Consider the following 21,862-nt stretch of genomic DNA (forward strand, 5'->3'; position numbering starts at 1 on the left):
GGAAGAATAGTCTTCGTGTGATAAGTCAGCCGGACCGCACTTCAAAAAGACGCTGTAATTGTGGAAGCTATGGCTCTCCCTGTCTTGCTTTTTCTTCCGTCTCCAAGAACTGGGGATAAAGGGCAGCAAAGTCTCATGTGCTGCTTTCAGTCATGGTTTCTGGCTTATGCAAAGGTCACGCTTTGGAGTATTTCCTCACATCTGGTCTCCCCGGAAGGTCAAGTGTGTCTGAAGCACAGCTCTGCAAGCCCATGGTGTCTCGGCCCAGTGCTTTTATCCTATCGGGTACGGAGTAGCAATGGGATCCCTCAGTACTGACAAACACCCCAGGATACACTGCCATGAACTCTGGTATAAATAGCTCAAGAAACGTAAGCTATGTTTTTTTTTTTTAAAAAAACATTCTATAGTTGGCACCTAACAGAACTGAGGAAATTTAGCATTTGTTTATATCAATTGCTATGTAGTTTGCATAGTAATAAATTAAGCCTCAATGTCCTTTAAATACTTGTTGGAGGACTGTCATTTTAAGGAACCTATGGGGCTCAGGGAAGCCTGATACTTGTGGGATTGAGGAGGTTACTAGGTATTTAGAAGTATGTTTAAGTTCAAGCTCTCATGTAGAGTTTGGGAGAAGCGGGGTGGGGGACCCTAACCAGCCAACCAATCAATCAACACCTCCTCCCCCCAGGATTCAAATTAAATTATAAAGAGATTGTTTTTGCTGATATGATTTTAATATTTAGTATTGACAAGAGAGCCTCAAACTATGTTTTTCAAGTTATTGAATCACAACTTGATCTTCATTGTGGAAAAGTTTAATACACACAGCATAGGGGCTGGAGAAATGGTTCAGAGGTTAAAAGCACTGGCTGCTTTTCCAGAGGTTCTGAGTTCAATTCCCAGCAACCACATGGTGGCTCACAACCATCTATGATGAGATCTGGTGCTTTCTTCTGGACCTCAGACATACGTTCAGGTGGAATATTATGTACATAATAAATAAATAAAATTAAAAATAATTGTTAAAGACACGCAAAATATTAATCCCTACCATATTCCATTTTGAATTTTGTCGGGGCCAAGTAGCTCTCTTTCAGAAGGACTATGATTTTATTCAGACCCTCTGCCACTGTGTTTGTTGGCAAGTCTTGAATCTTTTCATTCCTTCCTCCTCTTTGTTAGTGTCCACTAACTGTCATAGTTTCCTTTCACGGAGCCGTCCTGTTGATTGCACTGCGGGGTTACAGCTACCGCCTGCCCTGCTGCCTGAGCAACTTTGCATGGAGCTTTTCAGTATTTCTTCTCTAGAGGCATCCCCCTTGTTCCCCATTGCTAACTGGACCACCTGCAAGTTGCCTCCCCTGATGCCCAGACACTGCACTTGAACCCTTCAACCTTGTCACTCAGCTTTTTGGCTTTACAAAACCCTGGCCTCGGGTAACAAAGACACTGGTAGCTAAGGCCTCTCAAGAACTGTCCTCCTTCAAGGCTGTGGGGACACCTCCCTCCCTTCAGCTAGCATCTCCAGGACACTGAAAGTTTAATGTTTGTCTTATACATTGTGAATAATCTAAGAAAGCTCTGAACCAACAAATGTTAATTCTGGTTTTCTCTAACCAAACACAGGCAGGTCTCTTTTGTCCTTATATTTGGCAGCGGTAAGCCAAATCTACACAGGAATACCAGAGTATGAGTCTAAATTTGGGCCTGAGATTTTGTTTTTCAAGCAAGGTGAAGAAAAGCTTTCAAATTCTTTTTCAGAGAAACCCTCCATTGCCACCATTAGAAGCTGTTTTCCTGCCTCCACCAGGTTTCCGGACAGCTCACTGTTCATCCTGATCATACATCCCTGGCCTTTGACCTGGCACATGCTTTTCTAAACTTAGACAGAGAGAAGAGGAATGTTTGGAGTGGCCTCTGGTCACCAGGGGCTCCCAGGACCCCTCCTAGACCTTCACTAGGTGGTCAGCTGATTCCCTGGGCTGTGGGATTGCAAGGAGTCTATCACACCATAGTGTGGATTTTAGACACTGTCGCAGTATAGCTGGCAGAGTAGTTTTGCAGGCTACATCAGAAAGACCAGACTGCTCTTCCCATTGTTTTTTCTTTCTTTTCTAAAATGTGCATTTGTTGCCAATAATAAAACACAACAGAGAAGCCTCTGCTTAAAGACGCTGATGTTTGTTTTCTCCGGGAAGCTGGGAACTGAGCAGCTGCAGGTCTGTTTCCTCTCTCCTCCTGCTGAGTGGCAGAAGCTGGCTTAAGACCTGGGTGGGAGGTCGCTGAGAGTGCGGCCAGGACTCCCTGTAGGGCTCAGCCGTCCTAGCCCCAAAGCTGAGCACCAAGCGTCCTTCATCTCAGGGATTGTGGCTCTCAGGACCTGCCCTCCTTTCAGTTTTCTCGAGACCCTGGTAAATACTTGAGTTTTCCACCCTTGGAGCTGTCAGACAGTTTTTCGTCTTGGCTCCCAGCTAGTGCTTTGCCCGTGCTGTGCCTTTGTCTGGGATTGGTTTCCCATTAGCTTCCTTGTCCAGCTCCTCACCTCGCGTGCAAGGCCAGGTCCAGGGCCCATTTGTTGTCCATGGTGACAGTTACAGCTCGCATGTTCTCCCACGGAGACATAGTAACCTTTGGTTTCACAGGTGCTGCTGTTGCGTATTATTTCATGCCTTATCCTCCTGGGATGGTGATACCTTCCTATCCATAAGCACATCTTTCTCACTCATGTTTCATGTCTGCTACTGAAGGATGCAGCGCTACCCCGCCCCCATGGCCCACTTAACGTTATTTGTGAAAAGGTGAGCACAGTAAGTTGTCAGTTACCCTAAGGAAAACTAATATACAGGGAGGGGCAGTAGGATATAGTTTTAAAATGAAAACGACAGAAAACTAGTCCCAATGAAAAACCTGGTAAGAAAATAGAGGACCAGGAAGCCTCTGCATCACACGCTGAGGAGCTAGTCTTGCATACCGTGACATCTACCTTCTGTGTCTCGTAGTGCGTGATATTCTCAAAGTCAGATAGCTACGGATTCTCTTCAAGGCCTTTTCGTTTCTTTATCCATCTTGGATGATGCTCGAAGTAACACAAATGACACTTGACAGAATAGGCAGGCTTGATCAAAGGAATTGCCAAGGACCAAGATGCTAGGGATGCCTCTGTCACCAAGGACTCATAGACTGCCCTTTGCTATTTCTGCCTGCAGTAGAGCGGTCTGTGGAGGGAACCCTGTATGTGGGCAGCAAGCATCATATGGAGAGGCAGCACTGGAAATGCTAGAAGCTGCTGAGATCAGGAGCCAGGAGGTTCTGGTTGGCTCTGGGAGCAGTGAGCGGTGGTGCGATGGTGCAGGAGAGGAAGGGTTTGGTAGTTACAGATTAGGCTAAAGGGGTTTGACGTCAAAGGGTCTCTTACGCTTTTCAGGAGGCCTTGGACCTGTGGCATAGGGAAGCCTCTTTCTTTGCTTGAGCCTGGGTCTTGGGTGGGGGATGGAGAGCAGGAGATGGGGATTCAGGAGGCTGCTATGGACTCTTAGCAAGAAGTAATGGTGGATTAAACGGAGGGCCTTGGCTGTGGGGGAAAGAAAGGAGCGAATGGATTCAAAAGATATTGGAGTGTCTCGTTACTAAGATGACAATTTGTTCTGCCTTTTTCCTTACAGTCACTTTTACCCATACCCTGCAGAGGCATAAAGGTGGGCTGGCTGAATTCGTGTGTAGTGTTTGATGCTTTGTTTACAGAAAGATGTATGTGATTTCTGACCCAAGAGTGTCTGGTCTGAGTTCTTGCCCCTAGGACAACCTGGCTTTTCACTTTCTTGGGTCCCTCCCCCCCCCCCCCCGTCCCTCCAGCACTGCCCCACCCCCATTGTACACACCATCACATGTATACTGTCTAAACAGAACAGAGTATACTGGTTTTCCTGTTTGTATGAGTACACTATGTACTTTTGCCAAAGGCTCTGTTCCTCAGAACAGATAAATGTTCTGTGTACAGATTAGCCGTACATAGAAGCAAAATGTAGCTATTCTGCAGTTGTGGTGGTGAGTGGATGTTAGCATCGGTGTTTTCTGCTTCTGGAATTTTTTGAGCTCTAAAGACATCTAGCCATCTGTTCTTGACTTTAAAGTAGGTGTTCTGAGCCGAGGCTGTGAATAAGTGTGTGACTCATGTAGCTCATGGGGGACGATGGAGGAGGCACTGCCGGTGTTTAGTTGCTACCATGTATCTTTCTCAGCTATTCCCCAGCTTTTTGTGTATCTTGTAAGCAGGTAGAATTTTGAGGAGCCGAAAAGTAATAGCTATAGTTTACTGTCTTTAAATGCCTTCAGTGTGAGAGCTGAATTTTTCCTCAAAGCAGCCTTTATCCACATCATTATTTATAGACAATATATATTTATTTAGTGTTATCATATTGCAGTATCATGTTAATCAACATAGAGTGTTGATTTCTTTTTTGAACTTCATTTGGGAAGTACAAATTAAGTTAAGATGTATGTTTTTAAAAGCGTGAGGATAGTCACATCCTGCAGCCATGGGTAGTAGGCATTTGACAGCTCCCTGCCTCCTCCGGGAGCTACTGCAGTGCAGTCAACTCAGGAATTGTAGAGTCGGATCCATGCATGCAAATTAAATTGTGTGGCACTTTAAAATAAAACTTTTGTTCAGTATTAACATGCAAGTAGCAGCTGGAGCAGAGACGCCGTCTTCCCATTTTCCTTTTGTTTACTTGTAACCAGTGTCCTGTTGGGAACTGAATAAGTCTAACTGTAAATAAAGTCAGCATATATTCCCAACTATGGGACTGGTTCCAGGGCTACTAAATCACACCTGTGCCGATCTAAAGCAAACCTCCACATGCTCTCAGTGTAGGTTTGTGCTTGAGGACGTTCCTTGTAATTTCTTGGATGCTAACAGTCAACCAAGGGGTCCAGCGAAAGAGAATTATATCAGGGCTGTTTGTAACAGCCATCCTACATAGAATCACACATTGTGCTGTGTGTTGGCTACCTCCCTTGGTTCTCAGACTAGGTCCTTAATATGTAGTCCTGGCTGGCCTTGGACTAGCTGTGTAGCCCTGGGTGGCCTCTGCCTCCCAAATGTTGGGGTTAAAAGCACATATCGCTGCACCTAACCTTTGCGTCCACCACTTCACTCTCCAGGGACACTTGATGTGGCTATTACCAAAAAATACTGTAGTCTGGAGTAGTTGGTTTTTTAACTTATAAGCTACTCTCACTCTATATGCAAAAATATAGATGAGGATGCTTGCATTAATAAGCAGCAACTGTTCACTGTCCACTACAGAAATTATTCGTCTATATGCATGTACAGTAAAGCAAATTAATCTTACACACCAAATTTCTAACATAAAATGAGTATTAGGAAGAGGATTATGTTTTTGGCCAGTGAGATGGCTCAGTGGGTAAAAGTGCTGACCACACAAGACTGAAGGATCTGAGCTTGATACCCTGAACTCATGTAGAGGAGCTCGATACTATAGAGGGCACCAGGGAGTCCAGTGCTCCAGTGGCGAGGTGGGAGGTGGAAAAATGTGGGCAAGTTGGTGAGTTGGCTAGGCTGTAGCATGCAGCACTGCAGAAACAGCAAGAGACTCTTCAATATGGTACAAGGAGAGAACCAACTCGGAAGATCGTCCTCTGACCTCCACAAGTACATCATGCCTACATTGATACACTCACGTGCATATACATACATGAACGTCACAGACACATGCGTTCATGTACACACGCAATAATAAATGAAATAAAGTAAGAGATTAGTTGAATTCCACGTACCATTCAATATGCGCTCAATGAAAACCATCCTGGAAGCAAACTTTGAGAAACCTGGTCTTTGCCAACTCAGACTTTCCTTTGTGTGGTGGTGGCAGAAGGACAACTCCAGGCCTGCTGTGGGATTTGTGTACCTGGTCTGTGGCTTTGCTTTTAGGATTTTGGCCAAGATATTACTATATACTGTTAGTCTAGGACATGGCGATATGGAATGGATTCCCCTCCCCCCCTTTTTTTCTTTAAAAACCTAACTTTTAAAACATTGGTAACTTATAATTAAATGGGCTAGAAAATCACAACAAAAGTATAAAAATAACTACACTGCATTCTCCTCTTATTTGCTTAAGTTGTATTCTGGTTAGTGGTTAAGAAAAAAAATTAGACAAAAGCCAAGACGTTTTGTATTCAGGGCTTTGGATGAAATATGTTTATGCTTTCAATGGTATGGTATTTTTTTAAAAAATAATAGTGACTTTTGGTACCTTTCTAGTGGAAAACGTTACTGCTGGCTTACTTCTGAGAAAGATCCACGACTGTGTTCGCAGCTATTTGTCACCATCCTAAAGCCCCCCAGGGGGAGGTGGGGTTGCGATCCGAATTTATAAACCAGGCAGAGCATAAAATAATGAATTCTTTTTCTCTTTCCAGATTTTGGGGTAAGTGCATTCTTAGCAACGGGTGGTGACGTGACACGGAATAAAGTCAGAAAAACATTTGTTGGTACCCCATGTTGGATGGCCCCTGAAGTCATGGAGCAGGTAAAAAAAAATGTTACCTTCCTTGATTGTCGTTGTAATGTAATACATCACATTGATATATCTGCATAGTGTATATCTAATGAGCAACATAGCACAGTCGGATGTACTGTGGCTGTGACATTTCAATCATGACAGTAGACTGTATCCTGCACCTTGATTGTAGTGACGTGTGACGAGCCTGCCTGCGACGTCCTTGTGAATGTCCTTTATCTTTTCCCTCAGGTGAGAGGCTACGACTTCAAGGCCGACATGTGGAGCTTTGGGATAACTGCCATTGAGTTGGCAACCGGAGCAGCGCCCTACCACAAATACCCTCCAATGAAAGTAATGGCTGCCGGGGTGACTGGTCGGGTTGGAACTCCGATGGGTGCTCTGGTTCTCCTGAACATGCTTATTTTCCTCTTAGACTTGTGGGAGTTAGCGGAGGAAGGCAGCCAAATGGAAGGCTGACTCATGTTCTCATGCCCCGAATTAGCAGAGGTAGCACAGTGCCCTGCTTTGTGACTCCGTGCAGAGCTGGGCAGATTCACGGCTCTGCCTCCGAAAGAGCGGGACAGTCTCAGGTCTCCCGGCAGAAGCTGAGAATGTATCAGAGGGCTGTGATATTTGCAGATGGATCACAGGCTGCTTTTCTCTTTCTCCTTAAATAAAGACAGTCTATACCATTTTCAGCCTGCTCACAGCGTGTGTTGTTGTGCCTCATCGGAGATGAATGAGTCACAGTGTTTGGAAGCAACATATACTTTGGGGACTATTTTCAAGTTTTTGTTGTTCTTCTATTTGCTCAACCTCTGAAATGGTCACAGCATTTTTAATCCTCTCCACCAGGTTTTCTTTTGAGGCTGCAATTAATTGTTCGCCAGAAAGGACGAAGACATTTTTTACCAAAGCTCTAGTCTATGCTTCTTTTATTTTTCATATTTTAATTTTTGGAAAGTTTAAAAGGATTAGAATAGGATGACAATAAGGTTCCCTGATGATGCTGGCTGAGACAGTGGGCAAAGGAGAGCTTAGGGGTAGAGCACATGCTTAGGAAATGTAAGGTTTGGGTTTGACACCTGGTTATTTTCCATCCCCTGCCTCCCAAATGTACTTTCTTATTGGAGAAAACTTGGAAGTACAAATAAGAATAGCAAGGAAGAATAGTCACCCACGACTTCACCAGCCACTAATAATCTCTGCTGATGTTTTAGTGATGTTAATTTCTGATTTTTCCTTTTAAATTATTTTTGTCGATTGTGCCCAGGACTTCAGTTCTTCTGAGCAGACAGTGCTGCTGAGCTAAACCCCTGCCCTGTTCTGTTTCTGTAGAAATGTTTCATAGAGTAAAGATGCCAATGATATACTTAATGCATACATGCACATCTCTTCATCTCTGTGGTCATTTTTAACAGAAAGTTTGAAACTGAAGTTTCAGCCATAGAAGGGATTTTATGGAAAGAATACTAGAGAAACTCAGAGAACTTTGTCTTTTATCCATTTTTTAATTTTTATTTTTTACTATTTGTGTCTCTCCATCTCCCTGTCTCCACTTATTTTTTCCACCTGAATCTAAGAGGCCCTTGTTAATCCCAGCCTGAAGTCCAGCAGGCCTTTTTTCCGGAGTTCACAGTAACCCACATTCTCCTCTTGGCTGTCGTCCTCCATAGATAGCAATGACGTTTATCGTTCATCTATTCACATGTCTGAAAGGAGTTTTGACATGTATAGAATCTGCATAAATGAGGGCTGGTCTGTGTACTAAGAGGGTTTATTCATTCTGTAGGGCACTAGCGTGCTCTGCACTCATAAATGAGGGCTGGTCTGTGCACTAAGGGGGTTTATTCATTCTGTAGGGCACTAGCATGCTCTGCACTCATAAATGAGGGCTGGTCTGTGCACTAAGGGGGTTTATTCATTCTGTAGGGCACTAGCGTGCTCTGCACTCACCCTGCCTGCTTTGGCCGTAAATAATCCCCTTGGCATGAGAGAGTTGAATTATTTCCTTTTGACTCGAAACCGTGGCTTGTTTTGTCCCCTGCCATGTAGCACAGGCTTTTGATATGATTGTAACTTTTTTGTAACTCAGAATTACATCGTGACCGTCAGTCTCTCATTCTTTCAATTTTTACCAGGCCCCTTTGGCAGTTTTCTCATTTTGTTTTCTCTTTAAGAGAAAATCATGTTACCTCCCGGGATGGTGCGGTTTTATTTTTAGGGTGGCTAATGTGTTGCAGGAGCCCTGAGTACAGCGGGTTCTGTACTTATGAATGGTTTGCACACTTGAATGTCCTTTTCTCTCCCGACTACCACTCTTTCCCAACCAGCCTGCTCTGCAGCAAGTGTTCCCGGAGGTCCCGTGAGAGCCACTTCCCAGAAAATTCTTTCCCTGTGGCTTTGAGAGACCATTCTTAACACACAGAGCAAATTTCCTAAGTCCTGCCCATGAGAATCACCAAGCTTCAGGAGGGTGTGGACAGATTTGCAAAGACAAATGGATCCTTTCAGGACTCAAGTTTAGGAGCATTAATTACGGGAAAAGCATGTTGGTACCCCAGTCAAAGAAGGACTTTGATCCTTTTGTGAAAGAAAAAACTAAAAATTCCATTGCCGCTCATATCCAACAGAGACCTTCTCCACCTTTCTTTTGGCTGCAGGTGCTAATGTTGACTTTGCAAAATGACCCGCCCACTTTGGAAACCGGAGTAGAGGATAAAGAAATGATGAAAAAATACGGCAAGTCCTTCCGAAAGTTGCTTTCACTGTGTCTTCAGAAAGATCCTTCCAAAAGGTATGTGGGACCCAGTTCGGGACCTAAGGACCCCCTTTGAATCCTGACGAAACTGTGCTTGTGGATGTGAAAAGGTTACCTTGCCTTGGCCCCTGGTTGTTGTCAGAGGAAGACAGAGTCCCTGGAGAGAGAAGCCAGAGTAGAACAAGGGAGAAGAGGAGCAAGAATTGCTCTTGCCCGCGAGCTGTAGGCACTGTCACCAAAGGAAAGGGAGCCAAGCACAGCTCAGAAGGCCTTGCTGGTGGGGAGGACAGCTGGGCTAGTTCCCAGCACTCTTAGGTTGTGCTGACCTCTCACGAGGGGAACATCCGGCTGGCTCCAGTCTGAACCAGGCCAAGGTAGTGAATTTTGCATGAGCTTCCTTTTAGCTGCAGAACAAGTTGTGTGGGCTGTTTAAAAGATTATCAGCAAGGAAAAAAGCTTACCTAGAAAGATTAATCACGCCAACGGAAGCAAATGTTTCCTTCGTGTTCTTACCTTACTGCCCTGTACTGATACAACTCTTTGAATCTCTTTCTTCCTTTTTAATCCTGGGACTTCGAAATACCTCTGGCTCCAAGAGTGGAACCCAGAGTCACTTAAAGTGCAATTGCAGTGATGCAAATCACAGACAAGTAGTTGTGTGTCACAGACAAGCCTTGCTCATTACAGACAAGTAGTTGTGTATCACAGACAAGCCTTGCTCATTACAGACAAGTAGTTGTGTGTCACAGACAAGCCTTGCTCATTACAGACAAGTAGTTGTGTGTCACAGACAAGCCTTGCTCATTACAGACAAGTAGTTGTGTGTCACAGACAAGCCTTGCTCATTACAGACAAGTAGTTGTGTGTCACAGGCAAGCCTTGCTCCTTACAGAGACATAGTTGCACGTGCCACTTCCCCAACAGACCTGGAAAGTCCTCTCTCTATCATCAGAGGTCACCCAAGCCTCTGATTTTCTACTTAGCTCAAAGAAAAATAATAATAACTATTTTTTCAGCGGTCTCCCATCCGGGGATGGATCCCTGTTGTTAGAAGGCATTGGTGTATTCTATGTCGTGAATTCTTTGAACAGCTTACTGAGCTTCTTAACTGTTTTTTTTTTTTTTTTTTGGTTTTTCGAGACAGGGTTTCTCTGTGGTTTTGGAGCCTGTCCTGGAACTAGCTCTTGTAGACCAGGCTGGTCTCGAACTCACAGAGATCCGCCTGCCTCTGCCTCCTGAGTGCTGGGATTAAAGTTACATAGTATCACTGACAGTTAGGCCGTGCTTCTTTGGCTTCTTTAGCACAGTTGCTGTGATAGTTTGTGATTATTTGCTGTGGCAAATCTTTAAATTATTTCTTGCAAATGATCCCCACAGACGGTTTGTGCTTGACATTTCACTTGTGCTGATGTTTGGTTTATAGGGATTATTTTCCTCCATCTGTTGCTTGACCTTTCCCGGGGGTTACCTCTCCACCCTCCTCTTGCTGGGAAGGCTCTTAGGTGTTAGTTTCAGCCTTCTGCATCTGCTTATCCTTCCCTTGCATTTGGCGTCCTTGCCACAAGGCAAAATTTGTCACCGCAGAGCACTGGTAGAACTTCCACACCTGGTGGGAGTTGTCTCTGTGTTTCTGGGACTTGACTGACAACTTTCGGGATTCTAGAACGAGTTGAGAGCCACCTAGTGGCTGTACTGAGTAATGGCACACGACTCAGAAAAAAAAAACAGTTCCTTAGGGTAGAGTGGTAGTGCTATTCGTGACAGTTTGCAATTTGCTCAAAATAATTTAGATTTATGTGCAGTGTATTTAACAGACCATTTTTGTTTCTTAATAAACTTAAGGTCTTTTTCAGGTTCTATTCACTGTTGAGTTCAGATACTGATTTCCTCTGTGTGTGTCTGTGAGCCAGCAGTGGAGGGAGGAGGTGGAGAGACGGGTCTGGATAAGGGCAGCCCCAGGCTTGTGTATCCATCCCTGCATGAAGCCTTTCCCTCAGGGCACTCGCTCTGTGCTGCTCAGCGTGTGTGAGTCGCTGAAGGCCTTGTGCGTGATTCTCTATAACTGTACAACCCTTCTCTAGTAGACGGGTTAGAGACGAATAGTGCCGCATCCACTTCCCCAGCGGCTCTTTCTTCCAACGAAGAGACACGGGCATTGAAGATAGTATGTGAGGAGTTTGGGAGGAGCAAAAACACAGAAAAGCTCATGAATTGCGAAGAGAGGAAAAAGTATATTGTTGAATTTACCTTTCTAGAACATGGAATTAAAAACACGTTCAGTATGCAATATACAAATAGCTTCTCTGCACACGACAGACTTCCCAAGCCATGACTGTTGAGAGTGATTTTAATCCCACCTGCCCTTCTGCTCTGTTCATGCTGTTTAAGACTTTCCGCCATTTCCGTTACTTCATTTCTTTCCTTTCTCTTTCTGCTCTTTTTCAATACTGGATTGGATTCCTAGCTCTAAGTTAGCCTGATTCTCAGGACTTAATTTCCTTGTCTCTGTAATGTGTCTAGCAGCCCCATTTCAGAGGATTGCTCTGAGGCTGCAGTGAAATGGCGCCAGGGCAGGTAGCAGAGTGCCTGGGGCTGGCTTCAGAGCTCGGCCAATAGAGAGCCATTCACCATTGCCTCCACCCTGGCGGGGAGAGTCGCTGTGAGTTTTACATGCTCATCACAGCATGCTAATGCTATAGCTATTTAATATTTTTAGTACTATTACCCCGTATATTTTGGTTGACTTACACAACAAATTCAGAGTTTTAGAAGGACTTGTGTCCTCATCTCTATATCTGGAGACTCACGGGAGTTTGCCATTTGGAGGTGATTGAAATCCTCTGAAGAGAATTTCAGAAAGAGAAACCAGATCCGAGTGGGTTGAGGCGTTGAAGGCAAACTTTGGTCATCTTTGTGAATATGTGCTATCTGCATGTAGCTCATCTCTCTGTGATCTTAGTGCGGTTAGTAGGCACCAAAGCCCTAGTGCTGCTAAGAGACTTGAGCAACCAGTGACAAGCACAGCAGCAGAATAACCAGGACATAGATTGAGTCCTGTGCTCACGTGCTGGACTCTGCTTTCCTCGTGTGACATGGACCTGAGGTGTCAGAGCCCATGCCTCGGGGAGGTTTTTTTTGCATTAGCTCAGGCAGGGTTGCTTGTATTTACATAGCAGAGGGCTTTGCTATTTCCTAATAAAATGAGCCTTGATCTTATAGATTACACATTCCCCAATGACGGCAACCTATAAAAAGAGCCAGCATCCACTGAGCACTAAGAGGGTGGGTGTTGCATAGATGAATGCGCCAGCCGTGAGTTAGACTGCACTGCCACTGTGCCGAGGGAGGGAGGGCTGCGCAAAGGAGTTCTGCCTGAGGTCAGGAAGCGGTTAGAATTTATTAAAGCATGTAGTTAGAGCTCTTTAGACTGTATAATACTCGTCCTGAATCCTTTGAGATCCATTTTGGGTCTCAGCGGACTTTGGCCCATCCATATGTATCCGATGACTCCATTGAGAGGTTTTTCTTCTGAGAATGTTGGTACTTGCAGAACACTGCATCGTTTTTAAGGATTTCAGTATCAGTCGTGTTCATAGCCTAGACTGTTCTGGCTGCTGGTAGCACTGTAGCACTTCTTGGGAAACAGCGTTGCTATTGATACTACCTGTTACATGGCTGGGTGGTGGTTGGCAGCCTTGTGAGAGGTGGCGGGGAAGATCCCCTGCTCCAGCAGGACTCAGCTAAAGACAGGCAGGGTCTGCGGCTGCACAGTAGGCATAGCGTTGTAGTTTCTGTTGGAGAAAATGGCAACGGATAAGTAGCCAGGCATGCAAACCTGAGTTCAGAAGGGCGCCTGGCACCTCTGCTTGTCTCGTACTTCCGTTCGTCTTCCTCATTTCTCCCAGTTCCCCTTCCCCTACTTTCCTATGGAGGTAGCTTAGCACACTTGGGTTTTTACCCCAAAGCTGGGAATACTTGAGCTGACTTCAGTATAAACGGACCCTGTAATACTGTTCAACTGTTTTCTGTATCGAATTAGAGTGCCTTGAAACTGAACAGTTGTGCCTATTAAAGACAAAAACAAGCTCCCCAAAGGAAACAAAACAAAATCATAAAAAAGAACGTGGGCTTTTAAAGCCATTTTCCCCCCTTACCTTATGGCTTCTTTGTGATGAAGGGATGGAGGATAAGGGTGGAGTAGAGTGGGGAGAAAAGGTTTTTTTCTGCAATATGCTTTTTTTGTTGTTGTTGTTGCCATAGAAATGACCTTTCTCATAAAGGGAAAGAATTTTTCCAGTCCCATTTCTCAAGGTCGGTCCAGCATTCTACAACCTTCTATCCACGTGGGTTTAACATTTGACCTTTGGTCTGCAGAAGGAGAATGAGGGGTACTGAGGAGGAGGAAAATCACTTTGGGTCCCCACCTGTGCCATGTCCCTCCTCTTTGTTTTGCTGCCTGAGCCTCATTTTTCCTGCTTTTCCCTCTTTTCCTCACTGTGTCGAACAGACGCTTCAGTGCTGGCTAAACTTAGCCACGGGAGTTACAGTCCCGGCCCAAATGTCTACCAGCATTGCCTTCACTTCATGCTGGGGTGTGAAATTGAGCTACAGTAGTTTGCTGTGCTGTGCTGGGCATCAGGAATATAAAAATGAAATCTACAGACTCTTTGCCTCAGAAGGGCTCCTAACACGATAAAGCGGAGCTACCGGAGAAGGAGCATAGATTGAGATAAAGTGGGAAGAGTGAGAAAACACACTGAGCACCAAATCCGGAGTGTGAGTTCTACCCATAGATGCTGGGAGAGAGATCCCGAAGACTGTGGCATCTAAATTGTTTTTTGACTTATGGGCAAGGTGGACTACTTGGTTATGAAACATTTCGAAGAAACAATTTCAAGAAAAGCCCAGGGTGTGCTTTGCTGTGAACGAACGGAACGTCATGGTTGAAGGGGAAAGTGTGTAAGGTTGATGAAGACAGCCCCAGAAGATTTGGGTTCATGGAGGAGACAGCGTTAGATGATTTGGGATCATGGAGCTTGATTTAGCTGTTTTCAGGAACCCGCTCTTCGGAGGATAGGTAACACAGGCTGCTGATGAGCAGGACAAATAAACAGCAAAATAGTAACCAATGCATCATGTAGAATGGCTAGGTCTTTTTTCATCTCCACATTTTTTTGGCTTTTAAATAAGCTATAAGCTCATGCATTTAATGAATTTACCAAGGGATATGGCCCTCCCGTCATTTAGACCCTTACTTACTCAAAGCAGTTATCAGTTATCAACTGTTGTGGTGGGTGCATGACTCGGGCTTCTTGGAGAGGTGCCTGTAGCTAATATTCTCAAAATTTGAAGGAAGTGATAAGAATCAGAATACAAATCTTACTTGCACAGAAATACAGTTGATGGCTTTGTAGACTTAGGCCGGCGGCACATGCCTGTGTTTGCGGAAATTCTCAGTTCTCCTGGAGTCTGGACTCTGTGGGCCTCTTTGGGGAAGCCTCTCAGCAGAAGCCTTTGTATTTTTCACATTTTATTTACTGAATTGTTTGGCAGTAACAGACAACACTTTACCGCATGTTTCTTCCTAACAAGTAAGGCTTTGCTTCTGCATAATGATGGTGTCTTTCCACACTGAAGAAAATGAGCAGGATTTCTTACAGGTGTCTCCCATGTAGTGAATTTGCAGATCTATCTCTAAATGTCTTTTGTAATTTTTTGCTACTTTCTTTCAAACCCAGTGCTCACTCAAGGGCAGGGAGCTGAGTTTAGCTTTAGATTTTAAGTCTATTTTGATCTAGATCCGTTTTCCCTCATCTCTCCTACTTTTTCCTCTTGGAAGATGAGGGATTCATTGTCTCTATTTTACAACCTGCTCTCCCTCTGCCCCTCCTCCTCCCTTCTCCCTTTCCCTCCCACAGCCTTCCTTTCCTTTTCTTAATGTAAGACTCAGCGTTTTGGATGCTCAGCAAGTGCTAGCCTGTTGACCTCCATCTCCAGTTTATATGGATGAGTATTAGGGAGGCTTTCCCCCTCTTCTACAGATACAAATAGAGAAAGCTGATGAAATGGATTCCTAATTAAGGAATTATTGACAGAGGAAGCTATTCTTTACAGACGACTGTCAGTTGAACAGAGAAAGAATGGTAAAAGTAGGAAATCAATATTCGGCTACCTCCCATGAAATATTTAAGTCCAAGATGGTAAACCCCAGGGGAAGGTTTTCAGGGACAGAATATCCATTCAGTGCCAAGACCTCACTCAGCGGGACACTGGCTAATTGTAGTGGGGGAAAGAGGACCTTCCAGTGCTGAGCTTTGGAGGCTGGGGACCAGTCAGTTAAACTTAGCGTCCCTAATTGTGGACCAGCGGAATGGTGGCCACCTCTCTGCTGCCACAGCGCAGTGAGGAGCCTGACGATGTCTCTGAAAGCAGAGCTTGAGGTGGCCGGATCTACAATGTGTTTTGAGTTTCAGAGTCTTCTGAACTTGAGTATTTATGGACTCTACCAAAATCTGCAGTCTGAGATGATTCTAAATGTCTAATATTATGAGCTATCTCGTCAGCATTTAGATGCATGATAGAACTTCCTTTGAGCCTTCTGGACCTAACTTTTGATTACGTGCGATACAGCATGGAGAAACAAGTTATATGACAACCCAAGGAGCTAGACATATCCAGAGATGCTTTTGAGTGAGCTTGTGTTTTATTAATGGCCATGCCATTTGAATTTTTTTTTAAACAGTGGTGCCTACACTCTTAAAGCAGTTATTTCTGTCCTGTGCGGCCTGAGCTGGCCCCCAAGAGCTCTCTGTGGGCCCCTTTCTGTAGTTGCTGCTCCTTGGGATTCACACAACACAACGGACTCTGTAGTCCCTTTGACAGGGTCACATTGCAGTTTGTACGGCTTCATAATAATATAGCAATTCTGCTCTCAGAAGTTGCTCTGCCAGCCTTTAAAATCTCCCAAGTTGACATACCGAAGTATAGGAATGGCGGCTGGAACGCTGATTGTGCCCACACATTAACTCAGGAGCGTGTGTTCTGCAGGAAAGGTATTTAGAAAGAGCTGGGAAACAGGCCCTGCTTTATTTGGTGCCAGCTTGTGATTGACTTGGTTGTTGGTTTTGCTTGCCTTAAGGTCAGTCTTCCAGAAATGCTCTAAGGTTAAGCCGTAGCATCAAGGCAGTATTTTTATTATGTGGTGATTGTTTCAACTCTAATTTATTATTGATCTTTCAGGCCCACAGCAGCAGAACTTTTAAAATGCAAATTCTTCCAGAAAGCCAAGGTAACATGCTTAACACCCCCAAGTCAATCTGCTGTTTTGAAATTGCTGTGAACCTGTGGGCACCCAGCGAGGCCTTCAACTGTCGGGGTCATTTGTCTTGCAGAACAGAGAGTACCTGATTGAGAAGCTGCTGACAAGGACGCCAGACATAGCCCAAAGAGCCAAGAAGGTAAGTTCCATCAACCCTGTCTCCCGAGAGATCGTCCCCTCAGTCAGAAAAAAAGACCTTAAAGAAACAGCAAGGAGGTTCCCGCACACTCTGGCTTCAGTTTGGAGATTATCCGATCATCACCCCTCTGGCCGTGGGCCTTCCTTCCCGTTGCCACAGGTTGCTGTTGCAGGTTTAGGTGTGGAAACGGCATGGGGCTCTCATAATGTCAGTTTGGCATGCAGCGGCTCCCCCACAAGAAGGTTAGAGTCTTAAGTGCCGGCAAGGTTTAATGGCGGAGAGGTGAAATAGCTGTATTTCTTCCCTTTGGGTTTTTTTAAAAAGAGGGATACTCAACTTCAAACCTACTTGGAAACGGTTAAATTAGAAACATGTTTGGTCTGTGTGATGAGGAACACTGTTCTCAAGTGCTCATGTGCTGGTGAGGCTGGAGACCACGTGCCGTTCCTCAGTTTCTCTCCGCTTCTTCTTTTGAGACAAGGTTTCTCACAGAACCCAAAGCTGACCCTCTAGACTGGTCAGTGAGCTCCAGGGAGGCACTTGTCATGCCCTTCACCCTCTGCAGGCCAGTTCCAGGGTTCTAGGGTTCCAGGTGTGCCCCGCTGTGCCTGGATAGTTTTATGTCACTGCTTGCTTTATCGAATGAACTGTTTTCCAACTCCAAATTTGGTTGTAAAGGTTGGGTGAATATCTATGGGATTTATTACATTTCTCATAAAAGACCCATAATCCCTTTTCAGTCTATCTTATGTCCACTAAATTTTGATTACCTACAGTTTTTTTTTCAGTTCTAGGTTTTAGATTCTCAAAATGACATGTAATTATATATGCATTTACTCTGAATTATTTGTCATTATGATGGATTTCATTATGCTGTATATAAATTCTAATGGGCAGCCATTGATTTGGCTATTTGGTTTTAAAGTTAGTATCATAGGAATAAGAATATAAGACTATATACCCTGCAGATTTGGAAAGGGGTGTTTGCTTGCTTGCCTTTCTGTTTACTGGTGTGGAGAGAGCTGATAGGAACCAGAATTGTGTGTGATATAAATGAAGCTGACAGGTGTACTTTGGATACTTTATCTCATCACACCCATGGACCAGCCTTGACAAAAAACACCTCTTACCAGGGTAGGGGCATGGGAATTTAGAAATATAAGTAAAGAATGCGGAGATATGCGAAGAATAACAGAATGGGAACCATAGAATAATACCGGGAGGGTATTCCAGTGATTACTGAAATCACCTGCGTTTATTTTTCCATAGCTTTTATACCAAGCAAAACTGGGGGGTGGGCAGGGTCTTTTTTTGTTTATCACATATCGAAAATGCCATCTATAGGTGACTAAAATCTGCCAGAGCTCCACTGGCTTCTCTTGGAATATCTGCAAGGGACCTTTTGCTCTATACTTTTTTTTTTCTGTCTTTGCTGCGTATTTCGCCCGTTCCCCCAGTCTCTGCACGCTGGGGTTTGTGTGTCATCTCCCTACAATGCTGACGTCATCTCAAGAGCCTCCCCCTGTTCTCCTACAGCACTGGAACCCCTCCCCTTCCTTTCTTTTCCACTGACTTTTCACCTTTAATTTCTGGTTTCACTGTGTAGCCCAGGCTGGCCTCAGACTCATGATTCTTTTGGCTCAGCCACGCGTTCTTGGATGGTAGTTAATGCAGTGGTCACTGTACATGGCTCCTCTGCTGTTTTTAGATTTTTATAAAATGATTATTTTATGTGTATTGATGTTTTGCTTGCACATGTATCTTTGTGCACAGTGTACATGCCTGGTGACCTTGGCGGCCAGAATAGAATGGCAGATCCCTTGGAACTGAAGTCACATATGGTGATGCACTACCATGTGGGTGCTGGGAATTGAACTTGGATATATTAAATAATGAGCTCAGTTTCTCTTTCATAAATGGGCAGAGACGGTACCTTCCCATGTTTGTGTGTACAGAATTGGGCAGTGCGTAGCATTGCAATTGGGACAAACTTTGCAATAAATGGTTGTTATCATATAGAATGTGTTATTATTTTATAATCGTTCATGTGGCTTTCATCATCGTTTTGCTCATGGGATGCCCTTGTTTCTGTTTTCTTCTTGCTGGTGTTGGTGAGGGATGCCACACAGTCTCTTTCTGCCACTGCTCCCAGTAGTGGGCTCTGAGGCGCAGAGATAACAGGACAGTCCAGATAGTGACACTCACTTCTCATCAGGGAATGTGGCTCGCACATCACGGGACTGTAAAGCCCAAAGGGTCGCAGAGAGTCAAACCATCAGGCCGTCGCGTGGGAAAGGTGATGGAGCTGGTAGATACGGCCTAGGGGAGAGGAGAGAGGTTCGCGGTGTTTACCATGCACTTGATTGTGTGGGATCCACAGTCGGTTTCTCTTTATCTCAGTTACTGCAACGTTACAAACATCAGTGAGGTTCTGAGGATATCTGTTGGATGCCAGAGAGGCTGATATATGTGAACTTGTTAAGAATAGTCTCACGAGACCACAGCTACTTTTAAACCTGTGTGGACAAGTAAAACTTAATGTAGGATAAGAATGCTAAAGTCATTATTTTTTTTATATTTTTTTAAATTTTTTTATTTTATTTTTTTTAGTTATTGCAAAAAAAATTGCCCATTTCCCTCCCCCTCCTTGCACACATCGTCCTCTCCCCCTACTTCCCTCCATTAAAGTCATTATTAAAGGTTACAAGGGTTTGAAATGGAGAAAAAACTGCGGTGCTGGAACACCGCGCCTTGACTTTAGCCAATGTCATGATAACTGCACATTTGCCACCATTTAGACATCTTTAGTTGACGAAGCAGGAAATTGTTTTTAAGTTCTGCAAGGTTACTTTCTCCCCTCCTGAAATCTTAACTAAGGTGTTGAAACCCGGAGAAGAAATAAGGTGACTTTAGCTTTGTTCCGTGTTTTCCCAGTAGAGGGCAGCAATGAGTTTTGGAGAACCCCAAAGGGAAGTTTTGGCGTTTTGAAGGCATCAGATCGTAGAAGATCAAAGGTGACTGAACTGGTCAGGTTAGGCAGTTGGCTGCTGTTTTATTGGACAGGCAATTGAAGGCATGATGGTTTAAGTACATTTCACTTTTATTTTAAATTAAAATTCTTGAATTTGTGTTACATTTTCTATTAACAAACCAAAGTAATCTAACGTGTGTTTTACACAATTCTCGTCGAAACCAAAAGTCTTAACTTTGAAAAATTGATTGGAGCATTTTCAGTATTTAGTGATTAAATTAATACAGTTAAATAGTATCAGGCTATTTCCAGAGAGTTTATTGGTTTCTAAGACTCTCCCTAGTGCTGGGTGAAGAGAGGTAGGAGCGACTCAAAGTGAACGCTAACTCTGGAGAATTCAACCAGACTCTAGCCCAGCTGCCGCATGTGCTTTCTGTTTCTGTGGTAAACACAACGACCAGAAGCAGCCTAGGGAGACAGTGTTGATGTCAGCGTATACTCCAGGTAACCTTCCGTCTCTGAGGGAAGTCAGGGCAGGAACGGAAGCAGGAGCCTTAAAGGAGCGCTGCTTATTGGCTGCCTCTGGTTCCACTCAGCTTTGACAGTCCAGGTCCACCACTGTAGGGATGGTGCTGCCCCGGGTGGGCTGGGCCTTCTCCGGTCCATCATCAGTGAGACAGTTTCGCTCAGGTCTGACCACAGGTGAATCTTAGCAAGGCAGTTCGTCAGTTGAGGTTTCCTCTTTTCAGGTGAGTCTAGGTTGTGTGGGGTTAATAATCAAAGGTAGTGCGGATACCCGGATGCATCAAATAGGCTCGAGGGTGTAGTGCTCTTGAAGTCCGTGTTCCCTGCTTGTGCTCGTAGGGAGGACGGTGACGGTGAAACTCTTCATTTCTCTGGTTTTAGAGATGTAGACCAGTGTCAGAAAAGTTGGAGTTACTGTTTGCCTGGGATGGTATCTGAGACAGGTCTTCCGGGAGTGTTGGCCCACAGATGCTTCCACTCCAAGTCTGGAGTCAGTTTAGAATAGACTCCCTTTGGTCTGAACAGTGATTTTGCCACTAGGGGGCGCCGTTAGAATAGTTCATTTCAGACTGGACGGGAATCGCTTACTACTGTGTAGTAATTCCTGCTCCTATAGATTGTGGTCTTCTGTTCTGTGTTTGTGCTGGATGTGAATTGACAGGCAAGGGTAGAGAAGACGGCAGGGAAAGCCTCATAGAAAATTACTTTCCATGCAGTAAATGAAGTGAGACAAAAACAAAACAAAAAAACGAACTTTTCTTGTTGTTGTTAAATTTTTTCTACTCCCTGGTTTGAACTGGGACCAAAGAGGATGAAGGAAATACTGTGTTCCTATGGTCCTCACTTGGAAGAAAGTCTTTGTCTTTGTTAGGTATGGGAGGTTTGGAGGCCCATTTTGGAGATTCAGAAACAATGATAAGAACTCTAAAGTAAGAGACGCGGCTTTTAAACTGTTGAGAGCCGACAGCTTTCCATCATGGAAACAGTGAGCCTTAGGCAGCAGACTCTGACATGTTGTACAGCAATCACAGGCTCGAGGTCTGCGTGTTCATATGCATTTGGCGTTTCCTGTTCGCCTTGGGAGATTTGTTCCCAAGGGCCTTTGCACATGGCTACCTTTTCTGGAATAAACTGCATGATGTGCTGATGAAGTGTCTCCATCCCTGTGTGCCTCCCACCCTCCGTCCACATCCCTGAGCCCCTGGGCCTGGCTCACAGTCTGCAGCCTTCCAGCTCCTTGAGACCTCTCATACCGTTACTCTTGAACATAGAGAAACTGTTCAGAACAGAAAGGCGCTCGACTAGAATTGTAAGATAAGGTCATCACAGGCTTCTTGTCGGTGATCAAATGCAAAGCTCCTGCTACTTACAGGATGAGGTGCACAGCACACGGAGGTCTGTGTTTCCAACATCCACACCTCAGCCCTTGGCAGGCCTGACAGAGCCACGGTTTACTTTACTTACGGACTTTTGCATGGTAGCCTGTGGTTATATTTGGAAGGTTTGGAGACAGGGCCTAGCTGGAGGAAAAGGGCTAATGGGAACTGGGTTTTGAGGGCTATACCCCACCCCAGTTCCAGGCTTAGCGTGCTGCTTCCATGTCTGCAGAAGTGGAACG

The 21,862-nt window shown here is 44.7% G+C and overlaps 1 protein-coding gene across 2 annotated transcripts in view; it reads left to right on the plus strand.

Moving 5' to 3' along the window:
• The window catches only part of Stk39 (serine/threonine kinase 39), a 249,030-nt gene that overhangs the window by 94,935 nt on the left and 132,233 nt on the right, over positions 1–21,862 (plus strand). For both annotated transcript variants that reach the window (XM_075984980.1, XM_075984979.1), the window contains exons 6-10: positions 6,448–6,557; positions 6,780–6,881; positions 9,194–9,327; positions 16,531–16,579; positions 16,683–16,748. In XM_075984980.1, coding sequence (XP_075841095.1) covers positions 6,448–6,557; positions 6,780–6,881; positions 9,194–9,327; positions 16,531–16,579; positions 16,683–16,748 — 461 coding nt within the window. The remainder of the gene's footprint in view (positions 1–6,447; positions 6,558–6,779; positions 6,882–9,193; positions 9,328–16,530; positions 16,580–16,682; positions 16,749–21,862) is intronic.

The sequence above is a fragment of the Microtus pennsylvanicus genome, chromosome 9 (assembly GCF_037038515.1).
Source record: "Microtus pennsylvanicus isolate mMicPen1 chromosome 9, mMicPen1.hap1, whole genome shotgun sequence".
In the NCBI taxonomy this organism is placed as follows: Eukaryota; Metazoa; Chordata; class Mammalia; order Rodentia; family Cricetidae; genus Microtus; species Microtus pennsylvanicus.